The 17,873-nt window shown below is 39.0% G+C and overlaps 1 protein-coding gene across 4 annotated transcripts in view; it reads right to left on the bottom strand.

Moving 5' to 3' along the window:
* The window catches only part of LOC126755964 (uncharacterized), a 515,745-nt gene that overhangs the window by 38,819 nt on the left and 459,053 nt on the right, over nt 1–17,873 (bottom strand). For all 4 annotated transcript variants that reach the window (XM_050468716.1, XM_050468724.1, XM_050468708.1 and 1 more), the window contains one exon: nt 1,287–1,516. In XM_050468716.1, the coding sequence (XP_050324673.1) occupies nt 1,287–1,516 (230 nt within the window). The remainder of the gene's footprint in view (nt 1–1,286; nt 1,517–17,873) is intronic.

The following is a 17,873-nucleotide window of genomic DNA, read 5'->3' as shown; positions in this document are numbered from 1 at the left end:
GCTTTCCAGTAGTGAACCACAAGTAGCCACAGTTATTGAGACCTAAGTACCCATCCTATCAAGCTCATCAGCCTTACTGTTGCCTGGAGTACCGCTGTGGCCAGGCTCCACAACTATTCTAATTATAGAATAACTCAATGCTAGAGATAGGGAATGTAGAAAGCATTTCATTAGTTTTGAGCACAAAGTCTGTGAACTTAAGCCTAATATCGCTGCCCTATTATGGGAGTGGTTAGTCATCACTCTAAAGGAGGCTTACCAATACAATATCAGAATGCACCTATGTACGTATTCAATTTCATTCCGATATATCAAAAACTGACTGAAAAATTTATTTTAAAAACTGCTTGCTCGAAACCAGTTTGAAGCTATAGTCTCTTAGTCAAAGTTGTTCAGAATGATACGCAGAACATTTGCCGCTTACGTGATTTTTCATTTTTTCTAGCTCCCTGGAAATCAACCCACTTTAATCTAAGTTCGAAGAGTATTGGAGTCTGAGGGCAGCTGTTGCAGCCATAACTTTACTTCACGGCTATGTCCATCGGTGCCACATGAAGTAGGACAATCAGTGCCATAGTTGGTATGGTTCGTTGTGGTGTCATACTGATGAGAGCAGTCCGTTAAACTCTCGCCATTTTTTTCGAAGGCTTCTACCAAATAAAAGTTCAGAATTCCGAACATTCCCAGTGGAGGTTTAACTTTCCTTTCATCTCCACATATATTGAAAGAATTTAAAAAATTACAAACAAATCTTAGACAAGAATATTGTTAACTTCCGCAAAAAGAAGTACGGCTGGAGCAAGTCTTAACTAAAATTTCACAAGAGATCGCTGTTTTGCCGACGATTAATGTATAGAAATCGTATAATCTTGGCATATATGTATCAATAGTACATATATTTAAGTAGTTACAAGTACATATATGTGAGTGCGTATGTGTGTGAAGGATTTAATGCCAGATGGTACTTTTAACTCAAAACTTTTGTGGCAGCATCCTTTCTTATCACTTCCGCTTTACCATCGTAATGAGTTCGTGAGCAGTTGAATTACCTTAACTCCAGCACAGACGCACACACAAACAAGCGCTTGCTTGGAAAAACTATGGAGTAAAGAAGCGCAGTTAACTGAAATGCGCTTAAATTTACGAGTATTAAGCAACGCACATAGCTTTTGGGTAAAAGTAGTTGAGTATATATATACACATATGTATATATGAATGTATATATATGTTTGTGCCTGCGTGTATTGATGTATGTTTGTTTGCGTTTGCGTTTATGCGCCACTTACCTGTCCTTATACTGACTGACTGGCGGCGAATTGAAGACGGCAATGTTTGGTTTCCCGCTCAGTTGCAAAGTTTTCCGTGCTTTACCCAGCTGATTCTCGGCCACACAAGAATAATTACCAAAGTCCTGAGGATGTACTTTCCGTATAATCAGCGTGTGACGTGAGCCGCGATTCTCCATGATGTGACGTTCGGTGGTGTCCAGTTGCATGGTGTCCTTGAACCAAAGCACCTGCACAAGTGTAAGCAATATCGACAGCATTTGGGTAGCATTGTGGCATGTGGCATGCAGCAATGTGGCAAGTAGATGAAATTTTCGCGGAAATTTTAAGGGGTCACAGGATATTTTGATTAAAAGAATGTTAAGTAGAGCGCAAATTATATTTCAAGGGAGGGAATTGCATGCGAATATTTGCAAGGAGGCGCGCGTTAATAACAGCGCAGTATAACGGTGTTGCAAAGTTGTGCAAAAGCAAGTAAAGGGCAACAAGGAGAAATGGAAATGCGACAGCAAGTGTGATGATTAACGCGGAGTTGAAAGTGGGGGTCAAAATGTTGGTTTGTTTAATTGTAGATTCGCATATTTGAGGGTGTGTGAGTGTGGGACATGTAACCGTGCCACAATTTAAAGGTGTTAAGTAAATAAATGCAGGAGAGAAAATAATAAACACACGCGCAAGTTTCGGCGACAGTGTCGTAAGTGGCAGGTAGTGAGCGGGGTGAGGGAGTGCGATGTGAAAGACACCCGGAGCCAACAGAGTATTGTTTATGCGTGTGTGTGTGTGTGTGTTTTTTGGTTCACAGAAAAAGGGAGTAATCAAATTATGGTGATTTCGCCGAAGTACATAAAGTCAGCGCAGTGCGTAACCGAAAGGGTGGCGAACGCAAAAGATAAACAATAAGCGATATGAGCGCCGAGCAGTTGAAGTTGAGCCGGAAAATATGACAATCGCCAAGCAACCGCAAACATGGCGGCGAAGGCATATCGTGTGTGACGCGTGAGTGTCCACAAACACATATGGCGGGCATCATATGTGGGCGGCGTACAGCAAACAAGCAACAGAAGTGAGCAGCGTGCGATGAACGGTGAGTGGTGAGCGGTGGCGCGGATTAACGGTAACCGTAAGTAAACACATCGCGTTGAGGCGCATCACGTACGCGGCCGTCAAGTGAACGTCAACGGCAATCAACGGCGCGCGTGTGTATGTGTGTGAGGCGCATGGCGGAAAACATGTGGCACACAGCCGGAAGGAAGCGCACACATACGCAGACATATAAACATGGCGGGCAGATTGGCGCACGGATGAAGGGCGCGCGGAAGTACAGATGGACAGGTGAGCACATACAGACAAACCGACAGACGGACACGCAGACGGTGCCCGATTGCGGCGGGAGTATGAAAACAGCAGGTGTGCGAAATGTGGGACAATAATTGGGCGGCGCGCGGCAGCAGATGGCGGCGCCAAATGTGGCAGATAAGCGTTGGCGGGCGGCAGCGCATACATGGTTAAAGGATAAATAAACAAAAAACGACAAATGATATAAAAATGAAGCGCAAAAAATATTAAAAAGAAAAAAAAAAAAAAAAAAAAAATGAATGCGAAATACAGCGGTGGGCGCAAAATGTGTACAGCAGGCGGAAGAAATGTAATAATTTCGTTGTTGTGTGACAAATATGCGGATAAAGTGGCGGCAGCGTGTGAGTACGTGCGTTGTGCATTTATGTTGTACGTATTGTTGTTGTTAACGGGGTCCCAGTGGCGTGCGCACGTCGTGGCAGGCACGCATACGTTCAAGACGTTGTGGCAGCAGGAATGATGAGCCCAAGGGTTCAAATTCCATTAAAATTGTTGTCAATGTGGGCGTGTGTGTGAGTGTATGAGTGTGTGATCACACATACATATGCGCGTTGGCGTGCACGCGCGTCAGTCCACATAGCGCACATTTTTGACGTCGCCCAACAGCATTTCATTTATTTTTTGTTTCACCCGTTGTAGTTGTTATTGTTGACATTGTTGTGACGTTTATTCCATTTGCCGAGGCACAGGTGTGCCGCCAACAAAAGCAACAATGCGACGTGCATAAAAAGCACAGCCAAATGTGACACAATCCCGGCGAGATTTGCATTTGCGTCGGATGTGCCGCGTTGGCGGACGACAGCGGCAGCAGCGGTGGCCATGGTGGCCAGGTGGGCAAAAACCCAACGGGATGTGAAAGCGCACACACGCACATATACAAATGTGCGGATGATGTGGCGTAACCGCATGGTCGCATAGGCGAGATAAACACGTTTGTTGACCGTATTCAAGCCGTGAGACCATTCATTCAAGCCATAAATTCACAAGCGTGTTGCAAGTGCATGTGTGTGTATGCGTGTGTGTTTTATTAGCAGCAAAAGTTGCGAGTTGAAGTTTCGCGTTGATTTTGATGAAATTATTTTATGCCAAAAATATACAGTTATTGTTTACATTGCCAGCCAGCCAGCAAGCCAGCCGGTGTTGGAGTTTGCCGTTGTTGTTTCAAGGCGTTTGTTGTTTAGTCCCAGGCGCGCGTTGACATTTTGATAAACGTTGTGGGCGTAATAAAAAAGCGCATAGCATGTAAATTTCCAAATAACGGTTTTATTCCCGGTTTTTAAAATTTGACATTTCGGTGGTGGTTGTTTGTTGTTGTCGCAGCAGGCAGCCGCAATAGTTGTTGTCAGTTGGATTGATTTATATGGTGAAGTTGTCATGAAAAGAGAGCGAAAACAAGAGCAGAAAAGAGAAACGAAACAAATTTGGTTTTAGTTAGTAAATATTTACAAGCAAAGTACGCAGTATTTTTAGGTTATGTGTGCATGATATTGACTTATTTAAGTAAACGATATATTTAGAAGTCATAAATACGTCGCTATTTAGTTAGCGTATTTAAATATTTATTTATACATGGATATTTGAAATGAGCGCTGAGTTTCGTTTTCAACATTTTGTTTTGTAATTGAGAGAAATTCATTGTGGTGTGCTTAATTTTTAAAGCGTTAGCTACAGTCACTTTAAAATTGGTGGTGTGCGAACATAAAGCAAAAAAGCAGGCTCTGTTATACATACAGCTATTGACAGCTAATTAGAAACGCTACATAGTTTGAAGTAAATGATGTTATTGATGAATAAATCACTTATTTTTACTGTTTTCTCCCTCATTTTATTGAAACTTACGTTAAACGTAAACTCTAATAGTAAAATTTTTAATTAAAAATTCCTTTTTTGAAGATTTTAACAAAAATGTGCAAAATCCACGATTTGAGTGCGACAACTAATTAGAAAGGAAAATATTTTATCAACAAAAAATTATGATATTACAAAATCTTGCTTACTTTCAGTTAGTATTTTGTTGGTTATCTCTTTTTTTTTTAATATTGCTTCACATCGATCTCGAATTTACGTTATAAGACTCTGACAACGCACCAATGGTGTAGCTTGCCATGCCCGTTCTAATTTCATCACAAAGGACATTCAAATTTGTAATATTTTTGGTACCTAAAGATTTTTTGACACCAACCCAAATGTGTTCTCTTCAGACCACTCTAAAACATTATCGGAATTTTCAACAAAAAACTTTTGTGTCAACTTTCCCGTATGCTTTGGATTGTTATTTTGTTTGAATTTCCATATAACAGGCAAATTCCTGCTTAGTCCATGGCAGAATGACATTTTTTAGAATGTCGTCGTATTTCTGCTTTTTTAACATTACATGAATCGTATGGAGCGGACCTACACCATTCCAGGAAAAACATTCCCACACCATGATTGATCCTGAACCATGCTTAACTACACGCAAAACATAGCGAGGATCAAATTCTTGATATATTGGTCGGCGAACATACCTTCGACCATCAGGATCTATGCGATTAATTTTAGTTACATCGCTCCAAACAAGAAATTGCCATTAATTTGTTGTCCAAAATCAAAAAGAGTTGGAAAAGTCTATGCTTTGTTTACTTTGAATTTTAGTCAGAAGTGGTTTCCTGCGCGCTGCCCTACCGTGGAGTCCAAATTCGACCACACGCCGGTAAATTGCTTTCTTGGATACTCGGACATTATATTCGTCTTGAGTTTTATGTGGAATGTTAGTGGAGCACTTTTTGGGTCTCTTCGGGCAATGGTAGTAATTCGGCTGTCTATTTCTGTTGAAGTTTTCAAGGTTTTTTCTTTGTGTGTAACATTGGTGATAGTTTTAAAATTCTTTTTATGCTTAAGGGCATTGAAAATAATTTGTTTGAGACCTAATTCAAAATTTCTTTGTACGTCTTTCCAGACTGACGAAGTTCAAAACTGTAACCAAGTAGGGAAGATGTACAGCTGCAGCCTTTTCTCATTAAAAAAACTTGAATAATATATTTTAAACCACAACTTTGAAACACATCCTTACCAGAAATCAGTAATATTATTAAAAAAATTAGCAACAGAAGGAATTTTAATTCTTTAAACAACTGTTTCTAATTAGCTGTCACACTTAATTCACCTTCTACATCGTAACGCATTTCCTATTTGGAAAAAAAAATTAATATAACTCCATAACTTTCTCCAGTGCTACCAATCACATTTTGCCACACCATATAAAAAGTTGAAAAAAGGTTACAACTGTTCAAAAATGAGTGAAAATTTTGAATAAATTCGCTTTATTTTGAAATTTTTTTACAAACAAGGGAAGAATGCCACTCAAGCCACCAATAAAATTTGTGAAGTTCGTGCAGCACAACAATCGTTCGCCCGCTTCCGATCAGGAAATTTGAAATTTCGATTTTCACTGTTGAAAGCTTTACACTGATGGAATAATGTCTTTAGTGGAAAAGTGGCAAAAAGGTGGTCGAGCAAAAGATTACATATTTGTTTATTTATTTATTAGTATAAATATAAAAACAAAAATAAGTTGACGTTTGATTAGAAATACGAAAAGACTTTTTCGACTACCCAATATTGCGGCTCCAATATGGATCCAGGCGCTGGGCATTACAGCTTTCGACAATAAGACTTATCAGTGCTTTCCGAACAATATCAAGCGATGCTGCTGAAGTTATAGGCAGTGTGATATCCATTGACATCTAGGTTGACAAATACAAGTTATCAGAGCTGTCTATAAGAGACAAAAGAGATGAGAGAGTGTAAAGCTAAACAATATGGCCGCAGCTGTGCAAATCTCACTCAAAGGACGGTGGACCCACAGACTGATACCGGACATCCACACGTGCATCGTCAGACGACATGTATACCTGGATTTCCACCTAACCCAAATACTAGGTGCACATGGTTGCTTTAGAAGCAGGTTTTACAGCTAGTACCGGTAAAAAAAACCTGATTATATTCCACCACAATTGTAAAATGTCTCCCAAGTTGGCGCATTGAAAGCATGCACCCCTATAATATTACTAAGCTCCCTGTAGCCTAGAAGTAGAAGCTTTTTAGTGCGTCTACAATCAACGCTACCCCAAGGTAATTTTGTGGTAAGTTGTGTTCCAAGACCTAAGGTGTTCCTGTATGGTGCCGTGCTTCAAATAAGTCTTGAAGGAAGGGAATAGTGTGGGGCAGCTTATGAGAATTGTGTTTCCAGTTACACTCGAACGAGCCATTACGCATACCATTTTATTTGTTTCTACTGCTATATGACCGGGTACCCAGATGATTCTCATCGTGTTAGCTATTAAGAGTCCAGTTATTGTTTGCTTCCATAATACATATACCGAAGTGGGGCTTAGTATTGGCGCTACGGATGGCCTTAATTGCCGCCTGGCTATCTACTAGAAGGTTTGTGGAACTGCTAATTAGAGCAGAAGCCCACTTGGCACCTTCTGTAATACAGAAATGAAAGCGAAGTGTCATTCATCGTAGGCATCCTTTTCTTGGTTACATTGCCAGCTTATTGCCGAGTTCATTAACAAAGTCGAGTATGATTTCTTGCCGTATTGACGACGAGTCAGTAGCCATCCAATGGCCTAAAATCTGGCTGCAACAGCTGGCTGGAATGCTTCATACTTCAATTGTATGTGAATTGGCAGGAGTCGAAGAGTCTTTGTCGAGTCCAGAGTCTTTGTAGTGGTAGTTTTCATTGCGCCCTTAATTCCCTGCATGTTATCCACCTTATATGTACGTATATTTACACTAGTGTACAGCCAATAGACAATGTGGGTTCGTAAACCTCGGAGTTTCAGATTTGTAAGCCCTGCGCTCAACGTGTTCTCTCTGGCGTAGTTTTTATCTAGGATAAATCCGAGAGCTCGAGAGTATTTTATTTTTTTTTGTCTTAAGGAGAGGAAAATGAACTGCGAAGTGTTCGTCGTTCTTGGGAAAAAATGGATTTCTGTTTTCTTTTTAAAATTTAAGTCATGATCTTCCGCCTAGTTAGCAGATATTCTACAGCCCTTTTTACCTATGAACCGGGATAGCCTACTAAAATTCATCCATGAACAGAGAGCAGCAACAGCGCTCGCGTAGCAGACAACCTTAAAGATCTGCCTGTCGAGGAAAAGTAATAATTCGTTGATCAAGGTGCCTCAAAGCGATTTTTATTTCTATATGTATGATGTTAGATATTGAGTCTATATGAAGCGTGAAAAATTATGGCGATCAAACTTGAACAATTGACTTTTCGAGAGCAATTATTTTTATATGTATCTTGTTTCCTTCTATGAGCCATATTCATTTAGTGTACTCCTTCACATTAACCCAGCTCTGCAGTATTAAATCGCATGAGAACAACGGAACTCCGCCTTGGCCCCAGTCCGATGTTATTGCATCAAAAGAGCTCTTCCTTGCAAACTATATTAGTCCTGGCACTAACCACAAAGCTTCGTTTTGTAAACAGGAATTAGATCGGTCGTGCCGAATTTCTAACTCATGAACTAACTGCTTAGTTTAAAATCGAGTAGAGAAAGTATTGAAGCAACTTGAGGACCGACGATAAAATAGACCGAGAACAAAAGAAACTTATATACAATAAATGAGAAAGAATTCTCTCTCTCTGAGAGAGCACATATCAGTATAAAAGTATGTCACTTATACAGCAAGGGAGTTACCCTCTCAGAGATACCCGAAAATTGTTGTTAAAATTATATTTTGAACAGAGCATGAAGTTTCTGGATATATAGTACATCTGTTCGCAAGAAGATTCTAAGACTAAACATAAGAATGTGTGAATAAGGTATTACAAGAAAAGCTTTTTGAATTAGTAGAGAACTCAAAACATTAGAAATCAGAAAACTCAGAATCTCCATCAAAAATGACAAGAAGATTTCAAAATCTTCAACAAAAGAGGTATTGTCTTGAATATGACGAAGGCGCTTACATTCTATAACCAAGTGCTCTCAGCTTATAAAGACAGAAGTGTGTCTCTAAAGTTTTCCACTCATCTCGTTTACAATAGAAAACACTAAAGGCATCCTCATTAGGAGCTAGATGGTAACTGGAGAAAAAGTCTAACAAATTTATACAATTAATTCCCAAAGAAGTGCTCAAGTCAATAAAGTTGTTTTCTAAAGCATTCAACCAATTCATTGACATAAAGTTGTGCTCATTAATGTGTTGATTGCGAATTGCTAAGGTTTCGAAGAATCAAAAGAATCGAGACGAAATCAAGAGAAAATCATTTAGGCGTTACCTGCCACTTAAACTTTGCTGCTGAGATTGATTTCCTGTGCCACAACCACTTGGAAGTAGAAGACACGATATACAACTTACATACATACATACACATAAATGTATATTTTATATACATATTACAGGGGTTGTTGTGGCTGTTGCTTGCTGACTTTTTTCCACGAAGGAATTCATCAATTACTGCCGTTTCTAATCAATCTTTCACACTTGCTTAATTTTTCACATTTCGTGCAAACCTTTGCATTCGCCGTCTTTTCTTTATCTCAGCTCATTTGAAGCATGGGCTGGGGGTTAGCACTACGTGTGGGGGCGTACATATGTATGTGTACGTGTGTGTTGCCGTGAATGCCTGCGTGTTGGCAAGTCGTAAGTGATTGGTGTGTAAGCGGCATTGCTTAGAAATGCTTTTCATCATCTCCGACCACAATCCGGTGCGGTGCGGCGATGATGACACAGCCGCTATTGCTCAGCTCAGCTTAGCACAGCTCTGCGTGAGTCGCTCATCAACGCCAATGGCAAAGCGATGTCTTCATCTATGACACGGCATGACAGATAGCAACTGGCGGCCAGCGACTAGCAGCCATATCGTTTGCACAAACTTCAATGAAACTTTGAGAAACAGCTTCCTGAGTGTGCGTGTGAGTGTTTTAGTGTGGACAAGTGTGTGTTTGCGTGTGTGTGTGTTGCGGTCTTTTGTAAGTGAAACGTGCGTTTTGCAGCTGAGACTAGCTACACAATAGCGCTGGCGGCAGCGGGTGAGTGGGCGAGTTGAACGAAAAATCTTAACTTGAAAGCACAACACACACATATGTACTTGTACATGCATATACAGAGAAGAAAAGTTGAAGACGAAAGCGCAGAGTGGCGCGCAGGAAAATTAGTATTGATGAGCAGCAAAGCGAAAAATACCAATCAGCACTAATCAGCAAATAAGAGACATAAAAACGAGCGAGTGTGAAAGAGCAGTTGGTAATAACAAAACACGCACACACACACACATACAGACACAAATTTTGAGTTAAAGGTGTGAGCTGAGGATGAAAGAAAAACGTTGTGCTTTGGCGAAAAAGTTATTGTTGGCTGGCGATGCAGAAAAACTTAAGCCAACATACACACATATATTGTACACGCACTAATACAAACAAAAGAAAACATACAGACACATATGCATACATACATATGTATATGCGAGGTTTAGTGCGCACACAGTTTAGAGTTAGCGCGCGCCAAATGAAAATGCTTGCAAAACATATTGCAACAACAATCGAAACAACAACAACGCAGGAAGAAACATGAACAAGCATAATCATAAAGTTGTGACAACAAACAAATTGCAAGCTGCGGTACCGAGGTGCTGAGTGGCGGAAAGTGCGCCGAAGTGGCACGTCTGAAGTGTGAAGTGCATAAATGAGGAGGAAAATTAAGAAAGAGGTGAGCAAAGGCTTGCCAGCAGAGCAGCAGCAACAAGCGCCAAATCAGTGGCGTAGTATACCTGACACCTCAACGCCGTTTTAACTCGCCTGAGTGCGTGGCTTCGTGCGCTCGAGAGCGTTTCGGGAAGTAGGTGTTCCCTCGTGTACGCCAATGTGGCAGCGATATTGGTGCAACGGTGTGCACACACGTACGCGGCATTCATTCAACTTTCTATCGAGCACGTACTTCATTTAACTTCAATCAGCAGCACCCGCCCGCACACACACATGCTAGCTCCCCCTTTTCGAAGTAAACGTACTGGCGTGGCGCACAAGTGAAATACAGTTTTCTTTTTATGCTGTTCGCTTTCTCGAGTGCACCGAGCAGAATTTAAAGTTCAAAAAAATCCGCTCGCATTTATGAAAAATTCTTTGGTGCACTCGGAAAGTTTTTGTTTTTGCAAGCAGCGGGAAAGGATTTACGCGAAGTGTTTGAAGCGTTTCACTACTTTGTTGTTAGTTGAGTTGCAGGAAATTGCTAACATTCTTATTTCGAAGGTGTACTTTTTATCACGCGTTTATTAATCGGAAGAGGCGTAAGTGAGATTGGCTTTGATATGTCCTAAACCAGCAAGCCTTATACCCTGCATAGGGTAAATTAAGTTTCCCGCGATGTTTGTAACAACCAAATGGAAACCAAAGGGTTTCTGATTTATCATATACATATACATATACATACATAAATGAGCAGCGTGACGAGCTATGTCGATTTAGCTATGTCTGTCTGCCTGTCTAACTGTCTGTCTATATATAAAGGAATTATTGTCTCAGTTTTTGAGATATCGTTATGAATTTTTATACCGATCCTTTTCTCATTAAGAAGCCCATTTGTCAGAATGCCCAATATCGGACTAATAGAGCGTATAGCTGCTATACAAATAGAACGATCGAAATCAAGGAATTGTATGGAAATTCAATTGAAGAGATATTCTCACAATTGTTCAAGATTAATTGCACATGACGACCATACAAACTGACAGTTCTTATTAGGAATATTTTGCATTTGAGAAGGGTATTCCGGCTTCAACGTAATGGTCTTAAATACTATATACACAAAAGGAGGTTGCTGATTCCTTTTCATTGGGGCGTTTTTTACGTCGCGGGTCCCAAACCTTGCGAACAACCCTGGTGAGGGATGTTCCGCTTTCTTACTTTAGCTCGCCTTCAAACTGATGTTTTTTGGCTACCCAGAGGATACTTGGTCTAAGACCGAAGTCGTGATCTGCTTCAGCCACATGAAAAAGAATAGTTTCTGACCACTCTCAAGTTAATGGCGCTTCTACAATTGACTCTATCTTTCATCCTCGATGGAACTTTGAGCTGTAGGATATATACGAAGACATTAACAGAGTTCAGCGAATTAAGAGACAGCGGCTACGCTGGGAGGTCATAGATGAAAACACTCCGGCTCTGAGAGTGTTCGGCGCAGTACCTGCTTACCCTGGTTTATTAGCACAGATCTTTCATGAATTAGTCTGGAAAACCATTAGAACACATAATGGTCATTGGACTAGTAAAAATTTTGATGTTTGACAAAATGGCGGATTTTCCAAAAAAAGTCGTTTTTGTGAAAAATAATATACCTGAATGAGGCTTAAAAATCGAAATTGTCATCAAAAATCTTAGTTCTTCGATGAGTGTCAATTGAAAAGTCCCGACCCACATGGACGACGCTCCTAGAATTAAATCAATATAACTTTTGGTTAGCCCTACCCTATAAGGCGCGTGTATAAAATTCACATTTGGAGATTCGGAGCAGCGTTTGGAGATGTTCAAGCGTAATAAACCCGAATTTTTGCGTCGATATGTGATAATGTATGGAACATGGCTTCACCATTTCACTCCGAAGTCCAAACGACAGTCATCCGAGTGGAATGAAATGAATTATTGGACCGTATGAAAAACGAAATCGCCGAAAAATGGCGGTATTTGATGAAAAAGTATGTGGTGTTTCACAAAGTCAATGCAACATGTCAAAAGTCAGTGAAAAGAATGGCAGAAATTCATGAATTGGGTTTCAAATTGCTTCCGCATTCACCGTATTGTCCTGATCTGGCCCACAGCGACTATTTCCTATTCTCAGATCTCAAAAGAATGCTCGCAGGGAAGAAATTTTCGTCGAATGAAGAGGTGATCGCCGAAACTGGCGCCAATTTTGAAGCAAAGGACAAATCGTAATACAAAAATTGTATAAAAAAGTTGGAGATTCGCTGTAATCGTGATGCATTGATAAAATTAACTATGATGAATAGAAAAAATTAATTTTTACGAAAAAAATGTGTTTTACTGTGATAGGCCGGGGGAAAATGTTCATACTAAAATATGTGGAAATTATTAAAATTATCGAAGTATTAACAAATTAACGATTTGAAGCTATTTTTACAAGACAGAAGTGATTTTAGCTTTAACTGTTTAGAATTACTAATTTATTAACATAAAAAAATTACACAATTCTACAATCCACCTTAAGCAGTGATATTAAGTCTTGCTAGAAGTCTAGTTAATTGCATTAAAATTAACGCGTTTCGTAATTTAACACTATTCATTTAACTTGCACTCTTTTAGCGTAGCGAGTGTTCCTTTCGTTTCAATAAAAGTGAATTTACAAGAGCACGAGGTATAAATGGAAACCTATGCGGCCAATCTGTGAGCTGCTCTTGGCCGTGTGCTCTCGCATAGCAAATGCTTTTAACAAAACGATTTTACGCTTCGCTGAAGGAAAAGTTAACGGTAACAATTAAATAACCCCACACAAGCACACTTGTATATGCGTATGTATGCATATAAAATATACATATAATACATACATATATGTATGTTGGCAAAAGAGTGGGAAAGTGAAATGAGTTAAATCAGAAAAATCAGTAAACCAAAGACTAGTCGACAAAGATGTATAGTAAATGCAGCAGAACAGTAAAAAGCATATAGCGAATGCAACTAAATGCATTAAGGCCAAGGAGAAATTATAAAATGAAAGTGATTTTGCTCAAGGATGATTAAGGTTCTTTTGTTGGAATTTACGAGTTAGCTCAAAATCACATTAATATGCAATCTAAAGAAGAATTCTTGTATTATTTTATATACCATAGTATGATATGTCAGTACGATATACAAATGTGTGTGAATGAAATGTCTGGTCAAGGTTAAAATTTTATAAGTAAACATTGAAGTAAACTAAATTTGAATCCAGGTTGTATTAAAAATCCATCTCATGAATATGTATTGCTTTGGGGCTATAAAACGGTCATATACTCAAAGCGGATTCACTACGAATATCTTTCAGATTACGAAACATGAAAGAGTTATGATTAAATAAATATAATAATAGAATTGAACAGAAGAGAGAGAGAGCGGGACCATTATGTGACTGAGTAAAAGTCATATAAAATTTAATCGAAATGTTTTGTGGTTTAGAAGCAAGGATAACAAAATCTTGTTGGGCCTCAATACAAGGTGCTTTCCAAACTAAACAGGACTTAAAACAAACAGAACAAATAGTTTTTTCGGCAAAATCAATTTATTTTATTCAAAATAGTCTCCTTCTGCTTCAATACAGCTTTTTGCACGGTCCAAAAGCATGTCGAGCGAGTGTTTTAGCTCGTTGGCCGATATGGCCGCCAGTATGGCGGTGCAAGCCTTTTGAATGGCCTCTATTTCTGCATAACGCTTTCCTTTCATAAGCAAATGCATTTTTCCGAAAAGGAAGAAGTCGCACAGTGCCATATCAGGTGAATACGGGGAGTGGTTAATGGTTAAAATGTGACTTTTGTCAAATAATCGTCCTTCGAATGTTGGATTCTGAGCAATTTTTGGTCGTCAGTCAATTTGTGCGGAACAAACCGTGCACACACTTTCGTAAGCCCAAATGTTCTGTAAAAATGCGATAAATCGATGTTTTGGAGATGTTCAATGCCATTTCCATGAATTTCAATGATGATTTCGGCTGATTTTTGATGAATTCACGCACATTTTCGATGGAATTTCCGGTGAACACGGATTTTGATTGGCCCACTTGTTGATCGTCATTTATGTCCTCACGACCACTTAGAAAAGGTTGAAACCACTCGTGCACTCTGCTACTGGATAGGCAATCATCGCCATAAACTTGTTTCATCAATTGAAACGTTTCGGTAAAAGTTTTACCAATTTTAAAACAAAATTTAATGTTGGCTCTTTGTTCGAAGCTCATTTTCGCACCGATAACACAAACATACTGACACTTAAAACTCAATAACTTCACTTTCAATAGAAGAAATGTCATGAAATGGATAATCGATAAAGATAGCAGTTTCTAACGCACCAGTCGACATATAGATGACGCCACCAGGGACGCTAGATTCAAAAAGTCCTGTTTACTTTGGAACGCGCCTTGTATTACAAACACTTCGAGAGAAGAGTGATAAAGGGGTAAGGTAGACAGGAACACAGGAATAAGCACCTACACGGATGGCTCGAAACTAGATAATTTGCCGTTCTAGCAAGACTAACCACTAGAATCACCTTTCGATTATCCTACCTCTGCATAGTCTTCCTATCGGATATCACAGCAGTTAAAGAAAACCTTCTTGTTCTGATAAGGAGTGTGCTCACAACAAGTAATATATTTATATATACAGATAGCCAAGCAGCTTTGAAATCAGGAAGGTTAGGGTTTAATCTTATATAGTAAAATAATACTTAGATCTCTTCGCGCATCTGACAACTTATTTTACCATAAATCTGCAATGGCTGCCACAACATAGCGATATACCTGCGAATTGTGTAGAAGATGAACCAGAAAAGAGAGAATTTATGAATTTATGACCATTAAATTTCAAATGATACATATATAAGAATTCTAGCAGGAGTGCAGACAGGTCGCTGTCTAATTGGCAGACATGCCAGCAGACTAGGAACGTCATGCAATGACTATTACAGGAAGCTGGCAAGAGGTAGAAAAAGAATATATATATTAATTACATATTCTATGCGAATTAAAGGCTTTGTATAGAAAAGCGTCAAAATTATCTGCCGATGGATTCAGGAAGGTGTTTCGGAGGTTGCACAAATAAAACATTTTCTCTTGATGAGTTAGGTTAGAAACACAGTGTGTTTTGGAAGGGACATTATAGAGTAAGATGATTTTAATGCTGGTGAATTCACAATGGATTTCCTAAAGGTCTAGGACATCAGACATCCCTTCTATCGATCTACTTACCCATCAAAATCTTTTAACACTGGAGAGTGCATCTTTAAGGGAAATACGTCCAACATTGTATAGTGAATATGCAAGCAGTAGTTTTTTATTAAAAGAAATACATTTTTGATATCTTTGATACACTTTCGAAATGTGCATGTCCTTACCTAATTTCTTTATTTGGTAATTTTATTTTGTGGCACATCGCTCAAAACCTTTCTACACCAAAATCACCAGATTTGGAGATTATACTGAGAGAGAAAGTATCAACATTTTTAAAGTCGTTAAAGTCAATCTCCGGAATAACCTTCATTGAGCGTAGCGATTCACGTCTAATTACTCAAAACGGTTTTTTCGGAGCGGTTCTTTGAGTTTGCTGAATACCCAGAAGTCACACACGGTTATTGCGGCACGATATTGATTGAAAATGTGTCAAAAAACTCATGAAGAATCAATGCAGTATGCGACGGTGAATTATCGTGGTGCAAGGCCAAGAATTGTCGGCACCAAATTCCACCCTCTGTTTACGAATATCTTCACGCAAAGGGTGCATAATACTCAAAAAGTATTACTTGATGACAGTTTGGCCGACATACCATACATAGAACAAAAAAAATTTTCGACGAATGTGTTTTTGTCCAGATTTAAATTAAAAAGTCTTACTATTTATTGCCCATAAGGGTAAGATCAAAATTGATTCTTTAATATACATATATTACGAGGTATAGTATTTATAACTATAACAATGGACTAAATATTTCGCAATCTATTCAGTATTTGTTTTGTAAGTTTATGTTGTAGCGCATCAAAAATTAAAAAAATCTAATCCAGTTCAGTTTATGAATGCTCATATAATATTTATACGAAAATGTGAGCGCGTGTTTTTTATGATATGATAACGTAAGAATGTAATTTAGTGTTTTTCCGCCTACATTTTGAAATTTAAAACTTAGGTTTTGTAAGTATAGACTACATATACTTGTATGCTTGTAGTATATGTCTGATACCTATCGACTTATAATAATAGAAACACTCGTTTACTATATATGTATATACAATAAATCCTGCCTACAAGGGTTGCCAAAAAATCAGCTAGAAATCTACGACAGCAAACTTTCAACTTCTTGCTTAAAGCCAGCTGAAAATTTATCTGTAACGGCACTTATCAGCGGCAAGATGAAGTTGTACTTACTTGTAAGTGTCAGCAAATCTAAAATGGGTCCATCAGATAATAGAAAAGTAGCACCATAAGCAAGTTCGTGCTTTAGGTTATATTAACAGCTTTTACCTACCAATACCTGAAGTTCTACAGCTTTATATCTGTATTTTAAAGTAAGTTTTGTTAAGATGAAAATATATTTAATTTTGCTGCTGCTTTTAATGGCAATTTGCGATATTTTGCTAAGCTCCACAACTTTTATAAGCACCGTTATGTTTTAGACAAACACATGCTCACAATAATTGCAAGCAATTCGCAGCTACTAATTGCTCAAATATTTAAAAGCACTTTTCCAGCAACACTGACACTTCACCAAAGTGCCACATGCAGATATATGTGTGTGTGTGTGTGTTTGTTAAGGGTTTGTGCTATTGAGTGTCAACCACGCTGCCACATTTGCCACACCGTACAGTTAGAAGTGTAGACTATAGAGCTTTAAGTGATTTTGACACTTGACTTGTGATCTCTGGATCAACGAAATTCAAACAAATAAGATTTTATATATGAGTTATTACCAACGTGCTACAAATCCACACACACCATGACACACGTATGTTTATGCAAGCACTTGCCGCAATCCGTATGTGGTCGTTGATTATTCTCGTCAAGAACAGTAACAACAATAATAGCAGACAAGTGCCAAAGCTCGAGCCTTCCGAGCCGCATAAAATAATAACACCTTTATGCCGCACCAAACTCTGCCGTAACGACGCTGCGCTGCTTTGGTGAAATATGCCAGGCAACGTGCAAGTCTGCAAGTCAATCAATCAAAGCGGCAAGCTGGTAGCCTGCCAACCAACCGACAAACTAACGCAGCAGCCAGCCAACAGCTCAGCCAGTCTGCCAGCCCAGCATTTAGTCAGCAAACGTCTAACTGTACTCTCGGCTCACAACGCCACACCGCAGAGCTGAGTGTGTACTCGTACACGCTTATTCATACGATTTTCATTTTGAATGGCTGCTCAAGTGTTTTCGAGTTGATTTACGTGCAAATCCATCAATTCATTAAAATATTAAAATAGCTCGGAGCCTCACACATACACACACACGCACATATACATACTACATGAATCTGTTGGTGTTTCTGCGGT

The sequence above is a fragment of the Bactrocera neohumeralis genome, chromosome 2 (assembly GCF_024586455.1).
Source record: "Bactrocera neohumeralis isolate Rockhampton chromosome 2, APGP_CSIRO_Bneo_wtdbg2-racon-allhic-juicebox.fasta_v2, whole genome shotgun sequence".
NCBI lineage: Eukaryota > Metazoa > Arthropoda > Insecta > Diptera > Tephritidae > Bactrocera > Bactrocera neohumeralis.
This window is presented reverse-complemented; position numbering and strand designations above follow the sequence as displayed.